The 20,729-nt window shown below is 44.1% G+C and overlaps 1 protein-coding gene across 1 annotated transcript; it reads left to right on the top strand.

Annotated features, from left to right (window-relative positions):
- The first annotated feature begins 445 nt into the window (after window positions 1-445).
- Window positions 446-17,295, top strand: LOC139253805 (zinc finger protein 229-like). The gene is made up of 2 exons (XM_070873561.1): window positions 446-805; window positions 16,339-17,295. Exons 1-2 carry the CDS (start codon window positions 446-448, stop codon window positions 17,293-17,295), a joined length of 1,317 nt encoding a protein of 438 aa, XP_070729662.1.
- The last annotated feature ends 3,434 nt before the right edge of the window (window positions 17,296-20,729 follow it).

The following is a 20,729-nucleotide window of genomic DNA, read 5'->3' as shown; positions in this document are numbered from 1 at the left end:
AGAATGTTCCATAGAATCTAGAATTGTCTGTTCTGAATTTCTGTCCTGTATTTGCAGTCATGGTTTTTGTAAACTCCTTTTCCAGGGTATTAAAGGCATGATATGCAGAAGGGAAACTCAAACCAAACATCACGTCAAGGTCTGATGCAATCACTTGATTTATCAGGACATGAATATCATCAGCCTTTGAATGTGAAAGGAGAAATGTTTGTCTGTTCTGTCTGTGGGAAAAGATTTCCAACATCAGTGTAACTGGAAGAGCACCAAGACACACACACCCGAGTGCGAGTGTTCCAATGCACTGCCTGTGGAAAGAGCTTTAACCAGTTACACAGCCTGAAAAAATATCGCACCATTCAGAGCGGGGAGAAACCGTACACGTGTTGTGTGTAGATGAGGCTTTAACTGATCGTCCAACCTGGAGAGACACAAGGACACCCACACCATGGAGAAACCGTGGGAATGTGGGAACTGTGGGAAGAGATGCAATTCCCCATCTGTCCTTGAAATTAGTCAACACAGTCACAGTGGGGAGAGGCCATTCACCTGCTCTGAGTGTGGCAAGGGATTCATTTGTTCTTCCCATCTGCTGATACACCAGCGAGTTCATACTGGGGAGAGGCTGTTCACCTGCACTGTGTGTGGGAAAGGATTCACTACCTCATCCCACCTGCTGACACACCAACGAGCTCACACTGGGGAGAGGCCGTTCACCTGCTCCATGTGTGGGAAGGGATTCACTACCTCCTCCCGACTGCTGACACACCAGCGACTTCATACTGGGGAGAGACTGTTCACCTGCTCCGTGTGTAGGGAGGGATTCATTCAGTCATCCAACCTGCTGAGACACCAGCGAGTTCACAAGTGACTGCAGGGTTTGGTTCTGCTGGTACCTCAGATTGATTGTGTTTGTTCTGACCTGTTGGGGGTCTCTCTCTGCCGATTTTAATTTCCACTATAACTGGGCTGGAGTTTGATATTTGACCAATTAATCAAGGGAAAGATGAGATAAAAATAATGCTGATTGTGCTTGCATCCATACTTAACTCTTGAAAGGGCTTCAAATACTCAAAACTTCAAAAAATTGAGCTAAATGTTAAACAATTGAGAATAAAATGAATTGAATCTGCATGTTGGTTTTGGATTTCTCTGGGAGGGAAGGTACTTGATGTGCCTTGAAATACCGCCGGTGGCCAGTAGATGACGCTGTCCATCCAACTAACTTCGACTGAGAGGAGCGTGACTGCCCCCTAGAGCAGGAGGACTGAGGGCAGTCCAGGGTCACTGAACATGCTGCACCTCACAGGGTCATCACACACGGCCCCCTCCATGGGGCAGATCAGAGTCAGACACTGAACATACTGCACCCCACAGGGACATCACACACTGGCCCCCTCCATGGGGCAGATCAGTGTCAGAACTTGGAGTGGGAAGGGGAGGATCCAATTGTCGTGGACCATGTAGGAACCAACGACATAGGTAGGACTAGGAATGAGGTTCAGCTGAAAGAGATGGAGGAGTTGGGGGTCCAAAAGAAAAAGCTGAACCTCAAAGGTAATAATCTCTGGATTGTTACCTGAGCCCCACACCAATTGTTACAGGAATAAGCAGATTAGAATGTTAAATGCGTGGCTCAAAGAGTGGTGTGGGAGGCAGGGGTTTTGCAGTACTGGGCAAATAGGGAGCTGTTTCTTTGGGACGGGTTCCACTTGAACTGGACAGGAACCAGTATCCTGGCGAATCGAATAACTAGAGCAGTAAACATGGCTTTAAATTAATGAAGGTGGGGGAGATTTAGGAAAGTGTACAGCATGGTTTAGATACTGAGAAAAAGCATCAAGAGACATGTCAAGGTTCTAGAGCAGAGCAGAGTTTTGGGTAAAAATAAGCAGAGTGGGTCAGGAAGGGACAGATGGAGTAACAAAGGTAATAGGGCATGACTGACTGAGGAGACATCAAGGAAAAATAGAAAAAAGTCAAAGCTAAAGGCACTATGAATACATGAAGTATTCACAATAAAATAAAATAATTAATAGCGCAGATAAAAATTAATTGGCTATTAGATCAAACCTTTGTGGAGATGAGGTTGCAAAGTGACCACGGTTGGGAATTAACATTCCAGGAGACATAACTTTAAGAAGAAATAGCAAAATAGAAAAGAAAGAGGGGAAGCCCTGATAATAAAAGCTGGGATAAAGACAGTAGAGGGAAAGGATCTTAGTTCAGAAAATCAAGAAGTAGAATCAGTTTGGGTGGAGCTAAGAAACAGCAAGGGGCAGAAAACATTGGTGGGAGTTGTTTACAGGCCCCCCAAACCGTAGTGGTAATGTAGGGCACAGTATAAATCAGGAAATTAGAGGTGTATGTAACAAAGGTAATACAATAATCATGGACTTTAATCTGCATATAGACTGGGGAAACCAAATTTGCAGTAATAGTGTGGAGGACGAGTTCATAGAAGATATCCAAGTTGGTTTTCGAGATCAGTATGTTGAGTAACCAACTAGAGAACCAGTTATTTTAGATCTAGTATTGTGCAATAAGAAGTGGTTCATTAATAACCTTATATTAAAGGGGCCCTTAAGAAAGAGTGACCATAATAAGAGATAATGTTACATTAAATTTGAAAGTGATTTAGTTAAATCCGAAACTAGGGTCTGAAATCCAAAATAAAAGAAAACTAGGAGAGTTGGCTAATGTAGATTGGGAACATAAGAACAAAAGAATTAGGAACAGGAGTAGGCCATCTAGCCCCTCGAGCCTGCTCCGCCATTCAATAAGATCATGGCTGATCTGGCCGTGGACTCAGCTCCACTTACCCATCCTCTCCCCGTAATCCTTAATTCCCTTATTGGTTAAAAATTGATCTATCTGTGACTTGAATACATTCAATGAACTAGCCTCAATTGCTTCCTTGGGCAGAGAATTCCACAGATTCACAACCCTCTGGGAGAAGAAATTTCTTCTCAACTCGGTTTTAAATTGGCTCCCCCGTATTTTGAGGCTGTGCCCCCTAGTTCTAGGCTCCCCGACCAGTGGAAACAACCTCTCTGCCTCTATCTTGTCTATCCCTTTCATGATTTTAAATGTTTCTATAAGATCACCCCTCATCCTTCTGAACTCCAACGAGTAAAGACCCAGTCTACTCAATCTATCATCATAAGGTAACCCCCTCATCTCCGGAATCAGCCTAGTGAATCGTCTCTGTACCCCCTCCAAAGCCAGTATATCCTTCCCTAGGTAAGGTGACCAAAACTGCATGCAGTACTCCAGGTGCGGCCTTACCAATACCCTATACAGTTGCAGAAGGACCTCCCTGCTTTTGTACTCCATCCTTCTCGCAATGAAGGCCAACATTCCATTTGTCTTCCTGATTCCTTGCTGCACCTGGAAACTAACTTTTTGGGATTCATGCACAAGGACCCCCAGGTTCCTCTGCACCTCAGCATGTTGTAATTTCTCCCCATTCAAATAATATTCCCTTTTACTGTTTTTTTTTCCCAAGGTGGATGACCTCACACTTTCCGACATTGTATTCCATCTGCCAAACCTTAGCCCATTCGCTTAACCAATCCAAATCTCTTTGCAGCCTCTCTGTTTCCTCTACACAACCCGCTTTCCCACTAATCCTAGTGTCATCTGCAAATTTTGTTACACTACACTCTGTCCCCTCTTCCAGGTCATCTATGTATATTGTAAACAGTTGTGGTCCCAGCACCGATTCCTGTGGCACACCACTAACCACCGATTTCCAACCCGAAAAGGACCCATTTATCCCGACTCTCTGCTTTCTGTTAGCCAGCCAATTCTCTATCCATGCTAATACATTTCCTCTGACTCCGTACCTTTATCTTCTGCAGTAAACTTTTGTGTGGCACCATATCGAATGCCTTTTGGAAATCTAAATACACCACATCCATCGGTACACCTCTAATCCACCATGCTCGTTATATCCTCAAAGAATTCCAGTAAATTAGTTAAACATGATTTCCCCTTCATGAATCCATGCTGCAACTACTTGATTGCACTATTCCTATCTAGATGTCCCTCTATTTCTTCCTTAATGATAGTTTCAAGCATTTTCCCCACTACAGATGTTAAACTAACCACCCTATAGTTACCTGCCTTTTGTCTGCCCCCTTGTTTAAACAGAGGCATTACATTAGCTCTTTCCAATCCGCTGGTACATCCCCAGAGTCCAGAGAATTTTGGTAGATTTTAATGAATGCATCTGCTATAACTTCCGCCATCTCTTTAATACCCTGGGATGCATTTCATCAGGACCAGAGGACTAGTCTACCTTGAATCCCATTAGCCTGTCCAGCACTAACCCCCTAGTGATAGTGATTGTCTCAAGGTCCTCCCTTCCCATATTCCTATGACCAGCAATTTTTGGCATGGTTTTTGTGTCTTCCACTGTGAAGACCGAAGCAAAATAATTGTTTAAGGTCTCAGCTATTTCCACATTTCCCATTATTAAATCCACCTTCTCATCTTCTAAGGGACCAACATTTACTTTAGTCACTCTTTTCCATTTTATATATCTGTAAAAGCTTTTACTATCTGTTTTTATGTTTTGCGCAAGTTTACCTTCGTAATCAATCTTTCCTTTCTTTATTGCTTTTTTTAGGCATTCTTTGCTGTTGTTTAAAATTTTCCCAATCCTCTAATTTCCCACTAACCTTGGCCACCTTATACGCATTGGTCTTTGATTTGATACTCTCCTTTATTTCCTTGGTTATCCATGGCTGGTTATCCCTTCTCTTACCGCCCTTCTTTTTCACTGGAATATATTTTTGTTGCGCACTATGGAAGAGCTCCTTCAAAGCCCTCCACTATTCCTCAATTGTGCCACCATTTAGTCTGTGTTTCCAGTCTACTTTAGCCAACTCTGGCCTCATCCCACTGTAGTCCCCTTTGTTTAAGCATAGTACGCTCGTTTCTGACACAACTTCCTCACCCTCAATCTGTATTAGAAATTCAACCACACTGTGATCACTCATTCCGAGAGGATCTTTTACTAGGAGATCGTTTATTATTCCTGTCTCATTACACAGGACCAGATCTAAGATAGCTTGCTCCCTTGTAGGTTCTGTTACATACTGTTCTAAGAAACAATCCCGTATGCATTCTATGAATTACTCCACCAGGCTACCCCGTGTGATTTGAGTTGACCAATCAATAAGTAGGTTAAAATCCCCCATGACTACTGCCATTCCTTTTTCACATGCCTCCATTATTCCCTTGATTATTGCCGGCCCCACCGTGAAGTTATTATTGGGGGCTTATAAACTACGCCCACCAGTGACTTTTTCCCCTTACTGTCTCTAATCTCCACCCAGAATGATTCAACATTTTGTTCATTAGTGCCAATATTGTCTCTTACAACTGCCCTGATATCATCCTTTATTAACAGAGCTACCCCACCTCCTTTCCCCCCTTGTGTATCTTTTTGAATCGTCAGATACCCCTGTATGTTTAATTCCTAGTCTTGGCCACCATGCAACCATGTTTCTGTAATGGCAACCAAATCATACCCATTTGTCATGATTTGTGCCGTCAACTCATTTACTTTATTTCGAATACTGCGTGCATTTAGCAGGAGTGTTTTAATCCTTGTTTTTAAACCATGATTTTTAGTTTTGACCCCTCCTGCAGCCCCTTTATATTCAACGGTCCTTTTTGTTTTTTGTCTTGGGGTTCTCTTCCCTCCACTTTTACTCATCTCCTTTCTGACTTTTGCTTTTGTCTCCTTTTTGTTTCCCTCTGACTCCCTGCATTGGTTCCCATCCCCCTGCCATATTAGTTTAACTCCTCCCCAACAGCACTAGCAAACACTCCCCCTAGGACATTGGTTCCGGTCCTGCCCAGGTGCAGACCATCCGGTTTGTACTGGTTCCACCTCCCCCAGAACCTGTTCCAATGCCCCAGGAATTTGAATCCCTCCCTGATGCACCACTGCTCAAGCCACGCTATCCTGCGATTCCTACTCTGACTAGCACGTGGCACTGGTAGCAATCCCGAGATTACTACTTTTGAGGTCCTACTTTTTAATTTAGCTCCTAGCTCCTTAAATTCGTCTCATAGGGAAACTACACTAAAAGGTATGTTGGTAGCAAAGCAATGGCTAGTATTTAAAGAATTAATACATCATTTACAATGCCTTAAAGTATACATTCCTTTAAAGCACAAAAACCCCAGAGGAATAGTGGTCCAACCATGGCTAACTAAAGAAGTTAAAGGTTGTATTAGATGAAAGGAAGATGCTTATAATGTTGACAAATGGAGCAGTAAGCTTGAGGATCAGTAAGGCTTTGAATTCAGCAAAGGAGGACCAAGAAATTGATAAAGAAAGGGAAAGTAGAATATGAGAGTAAACTACTGAGAGACAAATAACAGAATGCAAAAGCTTCTATCAGTATGTAAAAAGGAAAATATTAGCAAAGGTAAGTGTGGATCCCCGACAGACTGAGACAAGAACATAAGAACATAAGAATTAGGAACAGGAGTAGGCCATCTAGCCCCTCGAGGCTCCTCCACCATTCAACAAGATCATGGCTGATCTGGCCGTGGACTCAGCTCCACTTACCCGCCCGCTCCCCATAACCATTAATTCCCTTATTGGTTAAAAAATCTATCTATCTGTGACTTGAATACATTCAATGAGCTAGCCTCAACTGCTTCCTTGGGCAGAGAATTCCACAGATTCACAACTCTCTGGGAGAAGAAATTTCTTCTCAACTCGGTTTTAAATTGGCTCCCCCGTATTTTGAGGCTGTGCCCCCTAGTTCTAGTCTCCCCGACCAGTGGAAACAACCTCTCTGCCTCTATCTTGTCTATCCCTTTCATGATTTTAAATGTTTCTATAAGATCACCCCTCATCCTTCTGAACTCCAACGAGTAAAGACTTAGTCTACTCAATCTATCATCATAAGGTAACCCCCTCATCTCCGAAATCAGCCTAGTGAATCGTCTCTGTACCCCCTCCAAGGCTAGTATATCCTTCCTTAAGTAAGGTGACCAAAACTGCACGCAGTACTCCAGGTACGGCCTCACCAATACCCTATACAGTTGCAGAAGGACCTCCCTGCTTTTGTACTCCATCCCTCTCGCAATGAAGGCCAACATTCCATTCGCCTTCCTGATTACCTGCTGCACCTGCAAACTAACTTTTTGGGATTCATGTACAAGGACCTCCAGGTCCCTCTGCACCGCAGCATGTTGTAATTTCTCCCCATTCAAATAATATTCCCTTTTACTGTTTTTTTCCCCCAAGGTGGATGACCTCACATTTTCTGACATTGTATTCCATCTGCCAAACCTTAGCCCATTTGCTTAACCTATCCAAATCTCTTTGCAGCCTCTCTATGTCCTCTACACAACCCGCTTTCCCACTAATGTTTGTGTCATCTGCAAATTTTGTTACACTACACTCTGTCCCCTCTTCCAGGTCATCAATGTATATTGTAAACCGTTGTGGTCCCAGCACCAATCCCTGTGGCACACCACTAACCACCGATTTCCAACTCGAAAAGGACCCATTTAAATCGACTCTCTGCTTTCTGTTAGCCAGCCAATTCTCTATCCATGCTAATACATTTCCTCTGACTCCGCGTACCTTTATCTTCTGCAGTAAACTTTTGTGTGGCACCTTATCGAATGCCTTTTGGAAATCTAAATACACCACATCCATCGGTACACCTCTATCCACCATACTCATTATATCCTCAAAGAGTTCCAGTAAATTAGATAAACATGATTTCCCCTTCATGAATCCATGTTACATCTGCTTGATTGCACTATTCCTATCTAGATGTCCCGCTATTTCTTCCTTAATGATAGCTTCAAGCATTTTCCCCACTACAGATGTTAAACTAACCGGCCCTATAGTTACCTGCCTTTTGTCTGCCCCCTTTTTTAAACAGAGGCATTACATTAGCTGCTTTTCAATCCAATGGTACTTCCCCAGAGTCCAGAGAATTTTGGTAGATTATAACGAATGCATCTGCTATAACTTGCGCTATCTCTTTTAATACCCTGGGATGCATTTCATCAGGACCAGGGGATTTGTCTACCTTGAGTCCCATTAGCCTGTCCAGCATTACCCCGCTAGTGATAGTGATTATCTCAAGGTCCTCCCTTCTCACATTCCCGTGACCAGCAATTTTTGGCATGGTTTTTGTATCTTCCACTGTGAAGACCGAAGCAAAATAATTGTTTAAGGTCTCAGCCATTTCCACATTTCCTATTATTAAATCCACCTTCTCATCTTCTAAGGGACCAACATTTACTTTAGTCAATCTTTTCCGTTTTATATATCGGTAAAAGCGTTTATTATCTGTTTTTATGTTTTGCGCAAGTTTACTTTTGTAATCTATCTTTCCTTTCTTTATTGCTTTCTTAGTCATTCTTTGCTGTCGTTTAAAATTTTCCCAATCTTATAGTTTCTACTAACTTTGGCCACCTTATACACATTGGTTTTTAATTTGATACTCTCCTTTATTTCCTTGGTTATCCACTGCTGGTTATCCCTTCTCTTACTGCCCTTCTTTTTCACTGGAATATATTTTTGTTGAGCACTATGAAAGAGCTCCTTAAAAGTCCTCCACTGTTCCTCAATTGTGCCACCGTTTAGTCTGTATTTCCAGTCGACTTTAGCGAACTCTGCCCTCATCCCTCATCCCACTGTAATCCCCTTTGTTTAAGCATAGTACGCTCGTTTGAGACACTACTTCCTCACCCTCAATCTGTATTACAAATTCAACCATACTATGATCACTCATTCCGAGAGGATCTTTTACTAGGAGATCATTTATTATTCCTGTCTCATTACACAGGACCAGATCTAAGATAGCTTGCTCCCTTGTAGGTTCTGTAACATACTGTTCTAAGAAACAATCCCGTATGCATTCTATGAATTCCTCCTCAAGGCTACCCCGTGTGATTTGATTTGACCAATTGATATGTAGGTTAAAATCCCCCACATGCCTCCATTATTCCCTTGATTATTGCCCGCCACACCATGAAGTTATTATTTGGGGGCCTATAAACTATGCCCACCAGTGACTTTTTCCGCTTACTATCTCTAATCTCCACCCACAATGAATCAACATTTTATTCATTAAAGCCAATATCGTCTCTCACAACTGCCCTGATATCATCCTTTATTAACAGAGCTACCCCACCTCCTTTCCCTTCTTGTCTATCTTTCCGAATTGTCAGATACCCCTGTGTGTTTAATTCCCAGTCTTGGCCACCCTGCAACCACGTTTCTGTAATGGCCACCAAATCATACATTTGTAATGATTTGTGCCGTCAATTCATTTACTTTATTTCGAATGCTGAATGCTTTTTGGTAGATGTTTTAATACTAGTTGTTATACCATGATTTTTCGTTTTGACCCCTCCTGCAGCGCTTTTATATTCACACATATTGTCCTTTCCTATCACCTTGTGGTTTACACTTACCCCAGTGCTACTCTGCTCTGTTGCCTCCTGCCTTTTGCATTCTTTCTTGGGGTCCTGTTCATCTGAGCTCTCACCCACTCTAACTAGCTCAGAGCCCCCTCTTGGGTTCCGAATACTCCTTGCATTGAGGCACTGAGCTTTCATGCTTGCCTTTTTATTACACTTTGACCCTTTAAAATTTTGTTGTACATTGGCCCTTTTTGTTTTTTGCCTTGGGTTTCTCTGCCCTCCACTTTTACTCATCTCCTTTCTGTCTTTTGCTTCTGTCTCCATTTTGTTTCCCTCTGTCTCCCTGCATTGGTTCCCATCCCCCTGCCATATTAGTTTAATTCCTCCCAAACAGCATGAGCAAACACTCCCCCTAGGACATTGGTTCTGGTCCTGCCCAGATGCAGACCGTCCGGTTTGTACTGGTCCCACCTCCCCCAAAACCAGTTCCAATGCCCCAGGAATTTGAATCCCTCTCTGCTGCACCACTGCTCAAGCCACGTTTTCATCTGAGCTATCCAGTGATTCCTATTCTGACTAGCACGTGGCACTGGTAGCAATCCAGAGATTACTACTTTTGAGGTCCTACTTTTTAATTTAGCTCCTAGCTCCTTAAATTCGTCTCGTAGGACCTCATCCTTTTTTTTACCTATATCGTTGGTACCAATGTGCATACGACAACTGGCTGTTCTCCCTCCCTTTTCAGAATGTCCTGCACCCGCTCCGAGACATCCTTGACCCTTGCACCAGGGAGGCAACAAACCATCCTGGAGTCTCGGTTGCAGCCGCAGAAACGCCTACCTATTCCCCTTACAATTGAATCCCCTATCACTATCGCTCTCCCACTCTTTTTCCTGCCTTCCTGTGCAGCAGAGCCAGCCATGGTGCCATGAACTTGGCTGCTGCTGCCCTCCCCTGATGAGTCATCCCCCTCAACAGTACTCAAAGCGGTGTATCTATTTTGCAGGGGAATGACCCCTGCACTACCTTCCTTTCACTGCTCTTTCTGCTGGTCTTCCATTCCCTATCTGGCTGTGGACCCTTCACCTGCGGTAAGACCAACTCGCTACACATGCTACTCACGTCATTCTCAGCATCGTGGATGCTCCAGAGTGAATCCATCCTAGGCTCCAATTCCGCAACGCGGACCGTCAAGAGCTGGAGGCGGATACACTTCCCGCACACGTAGTCGTCAGGGACACCGGAAGTGTTCCTAAGTTCCCACATGGTATAGGAGGAGCATATCACGTGACCAAGCTTTCCTGCCATGACTTAACCCTTAGATACACTTAAATTGGCAACCACAATGCTAAAGTTTACTCACTGTTTTCGAAGAGAAAAAAGAAAAACTACTCACCAATCACCAGCCAATCACTTACCCCCTTGGCTGTGATGTCGCCTTTCTGTTTCTTTCTACTTTTTTTTTGCCTTCTCCCTGCAGAGAAATTATAATGGAGAACAAGGAAACGGCAGAGAAATTAAAAATATATTTTCAGTCTGTCTTCACGGAAGAAGGTGTAAACAAAATTGCCGCAACTACTGGATAACCCAGGGTCTAGCGAGAATGAGAAACTTAAGGAAATTGGTATTAATCAAAAAATGGTACTGAAGAAATAATGGGACTGAAAGCCAATAAATCCCCTGGACCTGATGGCCTACATCCTAGAATATTGAAACATAGAAACATAGAAAATAGGTGCAGGAGCAGACTATTCTGCCCTTCGAGCCTGCACCACCATTCAATATGATCATGGCTGATTATGCAACTTCAGTACCCCATTCCTGGTTTCTCTCCAGATCCCTTGATCTCTTTAGCCGTAAGGGCCACATCTAACTCCCTTTTGAATATATCTAACGAACTGGCATCAACAACTTTCTGTAGTAGAGAATTCCACAGGTTCACAATTCTCTGAGTGAAGAAGTTTCTCCTCATCTCGGTCCTAAATGGCTTACCCTTTATCCTTATACTGTGACCCCTGGTTCTGGACTTCCCGAACATTGGGAACATACCTAACCTGTCCAATCCCGTCAGAATTTTATATGTTTCGATGGAACCCTCTCATTCTTCTATATTCCGGTGAATATAAGCCGAGTCGATCCAAGCTTTCTTCATATATCAGTCCTGCCATCCCAGGAATCAGTCTGGTGAACCTTTGCTGCACTCCCTCAATAGCAAGAATGTCCTTCCTCAGATTAGGCGACCAAAACTGTACACAATAGTCAAGGTGTGGCCTCACCGAGGCCCTGTACAACTGCAGTAAGATCTCCCTGCTCCTATACTCAAATCCCCTCGCTATGAAGGCCAACATGCCATTTGCTTTCTTCACTGCCTGCTGTACCTGCATGCCAACTTTCAATGACTGATGTACCATGATACCCAGGTCTCGTTGCACCTCCCTTTTCCTAATCTGTCATCATTCAGATAATATTCTGCCTTCCTGTTTTTGCCACCAAAGTGGATAACTTCACATTTATCTACATTATACTACTTCTGCCATGCATGTGCCCATTCACCTGACTTGTCCAAGTCACCCTGCAACCTCTTAGCATCCTCCTCACAGCTCACACCGCCACCCAACTTAGTGTCATCTGCAAACTTGGAGATATTACATTCAATTCCTTCATCTAAATCATTAACGTATATTGTAAATAGCTGAGAAAGGTAGCTATAGAAACAGTGGATGCATTGGTTGTCATCTTCCAAAATTCCATAGATTCAAGAACTATTCCCATGGTTTCAAAGATCACAAATGTAACTGGGCTATTTAAGAAAGGAGGGAGAGAGAAAACAGGGAATTATGGACCAGTTAGCCTGACATCTGTAGTCGGGAAAATGCTCGATGCTATTATTAAGGACGTGGGAACAGGAACTTAGAGAATATTAATAAAATTTGTCAGAGTCAACACGGCTTTATGAAAGGAAATCATGTTTGACAAATTTTTGAGATTGTAACTAGCAGAATAGATAAGGAGGAACCAGTGGATGTGGTGTATTTGGATTTTCAGAAGACATTCGATAAGGTGCCACATGAGGTTATTAAACAAAATGAGGGCTCATGGGATTGTGGGTAATATACTAGCATGGATTGAAGATTGGTTAACGGACAAAAAACAGAAAGTAGGAATAAATGGTTCATTTTCAGGTTGGCAGGCTGTAACTGGTGGTGTGTCACAAGGATCGATACTTGGGCCTCAGCAATTCACAATGTATATCTGATTTGGATGAGAAGACCAAATGTGATATATCCACGTTTGCTGATGATACAAAGCTAGGTGGGAAAGCAAGTTGTGAGGAGGGTACAAAGAGGCTTCAAGGGGATAAAGAGAGGTTAAGCGAGTGGGCAATCATCATACAATCATAGAAATTTACAGCATGGAAGGAGACCATTTCAGCCAATCGCATCCAGCCTAATCCCACTTTCCAGCTCTTGGTTCATAGCCCTGTAGGTTGCGGCACTTTAAGTGCACATCCAAGTGTCTTTTAAATGTGGTTGAAGGTTCATGGCACTACAACCCTTTCAGGCAGTGAGTTCCAGACCCCCACCACCCTCTTGGTGAAGAAATGTCCCTTATCTCCTCTAAACCTCCCCCCAATTACTTTAAATCTATGCCCTCTGGTTGTTGACCCCTCTGCCACGGGAAACCAAATCATCCCTATCCACTCTATCCAGACCCCTCATAATGTTATACACCTCAATCATGTCTCCCCTTAGCCTCCTCTGTTGCAAAGAAAACAGACTCAGCTTCTATTTTCTTTCATCATAGACAAAATTCTCCAGTCCAGGCAACAATCTTATAAATCTCCTCTGCACCCTTTCCAGTGCAATCACACCTTTCCTGTAATGTGGTGACCAGAACTGCATGGAGTACTCCAGCTGTGGTCTAATAAGTGTTTTATACAGTTCAAGCCTATCCTCCTTGCTCTTGTATTCCATGCCTCGACTTATAAATGCAAGTATTCCATATGCCTTCTTAGCCATCTTATCAACCTGGCCTGCTACCTTCGAGATTCTGTGGACCTGCACTCCACAGTCCCGATGTTCCTCTACACTTTCCAGTGTCCTACCATTTAATGTGTATTCCCTTGTCTTGTTAGACCTCCCCAAATGCATTACCTCACACTTATCCGGATTGAATTCCATTTGCCACTGTTCTGCCCACCTGACCAATATGTTGATATCTTCCTGTAATCCGCAGCTTTCTTAGGATAAGGGGTAGGCCATTTAGGACTGAGATGAGGAGAAACTTCTTCACTCAGAGAGTTGTTAATCTGTGGAATTCCCTGCCGCAGAGAGTTGTTGATACCAGTTCACTGGATATATTCAAGAGGGAGTTAGATATGGCTCTTACGGTTAAGGGGATCAACAGGTATGGAGAGAAAGCAGGAAAGGGGTACTGATGGAATGATCAGCCATGATCTTATTGAATGACGATGCAGGCTCGAAGGGCCTACTCCTGCACCTATTTTTCTATGTTTCTATGTTTCTTCTTCATTATCAACGACTCAGCCTATTTTAGTGACATCTGCAAACTTCTTAATCATATACCCAACATTTAAGTCCAAGTCATTGATATATATTGATAAGAACATGGCAAATGGAATATAATGTGGAGAAATGTGAAGTTATCCATTTTGGTAGGAAACATAGAAAAGCAGAGTATTTTTTAAATGGTGAGAGATTGAGAAATGTTGGTGTTCAGAGGGATCTGGATGTCCTTGTACATGAATCACTGAAAGTTAACATGCAGGTACAGCAAGTAATTAATAAAGCATGTTGGCCTTTATTACTAGTGGATTTGAGTATAAGTGTAAAGTAATCTTACTGCAATTATATAGGGCCCTGTAGTATTGTGTACTGTTTAGGTCTCCTTATCAAAGAAAGGATATACTTGCCATAGAGGAGGTGCAACAAAAGTTCACTAGACTGATTCCTGGGATGCGGGGATTGTCCTATGAGGAGAGATTGAGTAGATTATGCCTCTATTCTCTAGAGTTCAGAAGTATGAGAGGTGATCTTATTGAAACATACAAAGTTCATACAGGGCTTGACAGGGTAAAAAACATACAAATTCGTAGAAGGCTTGACAGGGTAGGTGCAGGAAGGATGTTTTCTCTGGCTGGGAAGTCTAGAACCAGGGGTGAGTCTCAGAATAAGAGGTCAGCCATTTAGGACTGAGATGAGGAAAAACCTCTTCACTCAGAGGGTGGTGAATCTTTGGAATTCTCTCCCCCAGAGGGCTGTGTAGGCTCTCAGGGTTTGAATATATTCAAGGCATTGATCAATAGATTTTTGGATATTATGTAAATGAAGGATATGGGGATAGTGCAGGAAAGTGGAGTTGAGGTAGAAGATCAGCCAAGATCTCATTAATGGCGGAGCAGGATCGAGGGCCGAATAATTTTACTCCTGCTCCTGTTCCTTACGGTCCAGTGCCCCCAGAGCACAATATTCACGCAGCAGGAGCCCAGTGCGCAGGCGCAACACCGGACTGTACCTGGAGCATGCGCATTGTGACTTTGATCAGACCGAACGCGGCCTGGAAGCGGGCAAAGGCCGGATCCACAGTTTGGAGCCGATCCGAATCAGCGGGGAACAGGGGAGGAACGCACCTCGCAGGTAGGCTTCATACACACCTAGTGTAGGTCGCAAGCATGTATTAAGAAACTATAAGTTCCGAATTTGCAGCTCCAGGGCATTTTCGCGGCAACAAACCGAGGGTGACGGCCGCCATCTTTGTGAAGGACAGCTGCAGGTTTGTGCTCCACCATGGTGACTCATCGAGCAGTAGAGCGCATGCGTGAACATCTTTGCAAACGAACAACGTGTGGGCGGGGCTTCAGTGTCCCAGTGAACCCAGCCAGAGTCAGCACCTTCAGGGATGGAGAGGGAGGGGAACCAGTGAGTGTCGAACTGAACCCAGCCAGAGTCAGCACCTTCAGGGGAGGAGAGGAAGCGGCATCAGTGAGTGTAGAACTGAACCCAGCCAGAGTCAGCATCTTCAGGGGAGGAGAGGGAGGGGAACTAGTCAGTGTAGAACTGAACCCAGACAGAGTCAGCACCTTCAGGGGAGGAGAGGGAGGGGAACCAGTGAGTGTGGAACTGAACCCAGCCAGAGCCAGCACCTTCAGGAGAGGGAGGGGAACCAGTGAGTGCAGAACTGAACCCAGCCACAGTCAGCACCTTCAGGGGAGGAGAGGGAGGGAAACCAGTGAGTGGAGAACTGAACCCAGCCAGTGTCAGCACCTTCAGGGGAGTTGAGGGATGGAATCAGTGTGTAAAACTGAACCCAGACAGAGTTGGTGGTGAAAAATGGGAGCAGAGAACAAGCTGTCTTCAGACGTGCAATGTGTTTGAATTTCAAGACAGGGAGAACGGAGACTGTATGGGATGGGGATTTACAGCTTTGGAGGAACAAGAAAGGAAAGAATGTTCCATAGAATCTAGAATTGTCTGTTCTGAATTTCTGTCATTTACTTGCAGTAATTATTTTTGTAAACTTCTTTTCCAGGGTATTAGAATGGGAGGATTTGCCAACGGGAATCTCTAAAACTAAATATCACATCAAAATCTGATGGAATCACTCAATTCCTGAGGACTTGAATACTATCGGCCTTTGAATGTGGAAAGAGCAATGTTTGTCTGTTCTGTCTGTGGCAACAGATTTCAAACATCAATGTGACTGGAAAAGCACCGAGACACACGCACCCAAGTGAGAGTGTTCCAGTTCACTGCCTGTGGAAAGAGCTTTAACCAGTTATACAGCCTGTAAAAAGATCAAACCGTTGACAGTGGGGAGAAAACATACACGTGTTCTATGTGTGGACGAGCATTCAATTGATCATTCAACCTGGAGAGACACAAGGACACCCGCACCATGGAGAAACCGTGGGAATGTGGGGACTGTGGGAAGGCATTCAATTACCCATCCCAGCTGGAAATTCATCGGCGCAGTCACACCGGGGAGAGGCCGTTCACCTGTTCTGTGTGTGGAAAGGGATTCACTGTGTCATCCCGACTTCTAACTCACCAGCGAGTTCACACTGGGCAGGGGCCATTTATCTGCTCCGAGTGTGGGAAGGGATTCACTTTGAAATCTAACCTGCTTTCACATCAGCGAGTTCACACGGGAGAGAGGCCGTTCACCTGCTCCATGTGTGGGAAGGAATTCACTCAGTCATCCCACCTGCTGACACACCAAAGAATACACGCTGGGGAGGGGCTGTTTACCTGCTCTGAGTGTGGGAAGAGTTTCGCTCAGTCATCCCGCCTGCTGGCACACCAGCGAGTTCACACTGGGGAGAGGCCGTTTACCTGCTCCATCTGTGGGGCGGGATTCCATCAGTCATCCCACCTGCTGGCACATGAGCGAGTTCACTCTGGGGAGAGGCCATTCACCTGCTCTGTGTGTGGGAAGGGATTCACTCAGTCATCCAACCTGCTGAAACACCAGCGAGTTCACACTGGGGAAAGGCCATTCACCTGCTCCGTGTGTGGGGAGGGCTTCATTCAGTCATCGAACCTGCTGACACATGAGCGAATTCACACTGGGGAGAGGCCGTTCACCTGCTCAGTGTGTAGGGAGGGATTCACTCAGTCATCCCACCTGCTGACACACCAGCGAGTTCACATTGGGGAGAGGCCATTCACCTGCTCAGTGTGTGGTGAGGGATTCGCTCGGTCATACACCCTGATAACACACCAGCGAGTTCACACTGGGGAGAGGCCGTTCACCTGCTCTGTGTGTGGGGAGGGATTCACTCAGTCGTCCAACCTGCTGAGACATCAGCGAGTTCACAAGTGCCTGCAGGGTTTGGATTCTGCTGTTATGCCAAACTGAATCATGTCCATTTTGGTATATGTGGTTTCTTTTTATTGATATTGATCACCCCTATAACTGGAGATTAATATTCTAAATATTGGACCAACTAATCAACGGGAAAAGGGTCAGATAAAAATAATGCTGATTGTGTTTGTATCCATATTTCACTGTTTAAACGGCTTTCTTCAAATACTGAAAGGTGCAACAAATGGAGCTAAACTTTCTTGAACCATTGATAATAAAATGAATTGAATCTGCAGGTTTGTTTTGGATTTCTTTGGGATGGAGCCAGGCATTGTGTGCCTTGAAATATCGCCGGTGTCTAGTAGATGACGCTGTCCCTCCTATTTACTCTGACTGAGAGGAGCGTGGCTGCCCCCTAGAGCAGAAGGAATTAGGGCAGCTCAGGGTTAGACACTGAAAATACTGCACCCCACAGGGACATCACTTACTGTCCCCTCCCTGGGGCAGCTCAGGGTGAGAGATTGAACATAATGCATCCCACAGGGATGTCTCATACTGCCCTCTCCCTGGGGCATCTCAGGGTCAGACACTGAACATACTGCATCCTACAGGGACATCACACACTGCCCTCTCCCCGGGGTAGCTCAGAATCAGAACTTAGAATGGGAAGGGGCGGATCCAGTTGTCATGGTCCATGTAGGAATCAACAACATCGGTAGGACTAACAGTGAGGTTCTGCTGAAACAGTTTGAAGAGTTGGAGTCCAAATGAAAAAGCTGAACATCAAAGTTAATAATCTCCAGATTGTTACCTGAGCCACACACCTATTGGTCGAGGGATAAGCAGATTAAAATGTTAAATACGTGGCTAAAAGTGTGGTGTAGAAGGCAGGAGTTTTGCTTTATGGGGCACTGGCACCAGTACTGAGGAAAGAGGGAGCTGTTCCATTGGGATGGGCTCCACTTGACCTGGGCAGGAACCAGTGTCCTGGCAAATCAAATAACTAGGGCAGTAAACAGGGCTTTAAACTAATGAAGGTGGGGGAGATTCAGGGAAGTGTACAGAATGGTTTAGATACAGAGTAAAAGCAACAAATTACATGTCAAGGCGCTAGAGCAGAGCAGGGTTTGGTGTAAGAATAAGCAGAGTGGGTCAGGAAGGGACAGAGAGACTAACAAAGGTAATAGGGCATTACTGACAAAGAAGAAATCAAGGAAACAATTTTAGAAAATGAAAACTAAAGGCACTATATCTGAATGCACAAAGAATTCTCAATATAATAGATGAATTAATAGCGCAGACAGAAATTAATAGGTTTGATCTAATAGCCATTATGGACACGAGGTTGCAAAATGACCACAGTTGGGAACTAAATATTCCAGGATACGTAACTTTTAGAAGAGATAGCAAAATGGAAAAGGAGGAGGGGTAGACCTGATAATAAAGGATGGGATAAAGACAGTAGAGGAAAAGAATCTTAGCTCAGAAAATCAAGAAGTAGAATCATTGTGGGTGGGGCTAAGAAACAGCAAGGGCAGAAAACATTGGTGGGCGTTCTTTATAAGCCACAAACTGCAGTGGTAATGTAGGGCACAGTATAACTCAGGAAATTAGAGCTGCATGTAACAAGATAATACAATAATCTGCATACAGACTGGGCAAACCAAATTTGCAGTAATAGTGTGGAGGATGAATTCATGGAAGGTATACAAGATGGTTTTCTAGATCAGTATGTTGAGGAACCAACTAGATAACAGATTATTTTAGATCTAATATTATGCAATAAGAAAGGTTAATTAATAACCTTGTAGGAAAGTGGCCCTTTGGGAAGAGTGACCATAATTATATAGAATTTTACATTAAGTTTGAAAATGATTTAGTTAACATAGAAACATAGAAAATAAATGCAGGTGTAGGCCATTTGGCCCTTCGAGCCTGCACCGCCATTCAATGAGTTCATGGCTGAACATGCAACTTCAGTATCCCATTCCTGCTTTCTCGCCATACCCCTTGATCCCCCTAGTGAATTGGCTTCAACAACTTTCTGTAGTAGAGAATTCCACAGGTTCACCACTCTCTGGGTGAAGAAGATTCTCCTCATCTAGGTCCTAAATGGCTTACCCCTTATCCTTAGACTGTGACCCCTGGTTCTGGACTTCCCCAACATTGGGAACATTCGTCCTGCATCTAACCTGTCTAAACCCGTCAGAATTTTAAATGTTTCTAAGAGATCCCCTCTCATTCTTCTGAACTGCAGTGAATACAAGCCCAGTTGATCCAGTCTATCTTGATATGTCAGTCCCGCCATCCTGGGAATTAGTCTGGTGCACTTTTGCTGCACTCAATAGCAAGAATGTCCTTCCTCAAGTTAGGAGACCAAAACTGTACACAATACTCCAGGTGTGGCCTCACCAAGGCCCCGTACAACTGTAGTAACCCTGCCCCATACTCAAATCCCCTCGCTATGAAGGCCAGCATGCCATTTGCCTTCTTAACCGCCTGCTATACCTGCATGCCAACCTTCAATGACTGATGTACCATGACACCCAGGTCTCGTTGCACCTCCCCTTTCCCTAATCTGTCACCATTCAGATAATAGTCTGTCTCTCTGTTTTTACAACCAAAGTGGATAACCTCACATTTATCCACATTATACTTCATCTGCCAAGCATTTGCCCACTCACTTAACCTACCCAAGTCACTCTGCAGCATCATAGCATCCTCCTCGCAGCTCACACTGCCACCCAATTTAGTGTCATCCGCAAATTTGGAGATACTACATTTAATCCCCTCGTCTAAATTATTAATGTACAATGTAAACAGCTGGGACACCAGCACAGAACCTTGCGGTACCCCACTAGTCACTGCCTGCCATTCTGAAAAATATCCATTTATTCCTACTCTTTGCTTCCTGTCTGACAACCAGTTCTCAATCACGTCAGTACACTACCCCCAATCCCATGTGCTTTAATTTTGCACATTAATCTCTTGTTGAAAGCCTTCTGAAAGTCCAAATACACCACATCAACTGGTTCTCCCTTGTCCACTCTACTGGAAACAACCTCAAAAAATTCCAGAAGATTTGTCAAGCATGATTTCCCTTTCACAAATCCATGCTGACTTGGACCTATCATGTCACTTCTTTCCAAATGCGCTGCTATGACATCCTTAATAATTGATTCCATCATTTTACCCACTACCGATGTCAGGCTGACCGGTCTATAATTCCCTGTTTTCTCTCTCCCTCCTTTTTTTAAAAAAGTGGGGTTACCTTGGCTAACCTCCACTCCATAGGAACTAATCCAGAGTCTATGGAATGTTGGAAAATGACTGTCAAGGCATCCGCTATTTCAAAGGCCACCCCCTTGAGTACTCTGGGATGCAGACCATCAGGCCCTGGGGATTTATCGACCTTCAATCCCATCAATTTCCCCAACACAATTTCCTGACTAATAAGGACTTCCCTCAGTTCCTCCTTCTTACTAGAC

The sequence above is a fragment of the Pristiophorus japonicus genome, unplaced genomic scaffold, assembly GCF_044704955.1.
Source record: "Pristiophorus japonicus isolate sPriJap1 unplaced genomic scaffold, sPriJap1.hap1 HAP1_SCAFFOLD_512, whole genome shotgun sequence".
Taxonomy (NCBI): Eukaryota; Metazoa; Chordata; class Chondrichthyes; family Pristiophoridae; genus Pristiophorus; species Pristiophorus japonicus.
Note: the sequence above shows the minus strand (reverse complement) of the source record. Positions and strands in the feature narration are given on the sequence as shown.

Excerpts from the sequence above, each read along its gene's own strand:
- LOC139253805 (XM_070873561.1), top strand. The coding sequence starts at position 446 with ATGGAGAAACCGTGGGAATGTGGGAACTGTGGGAAGAGATGCAATTCC. Across the intron at positions 806-16,338 it reads AGAGACTGTTCACCTGCTCC|AAACCGTGGGAATGTGGGGA; the intron begins GTGTGTAGGGAG and ends CGCACCATGGAG.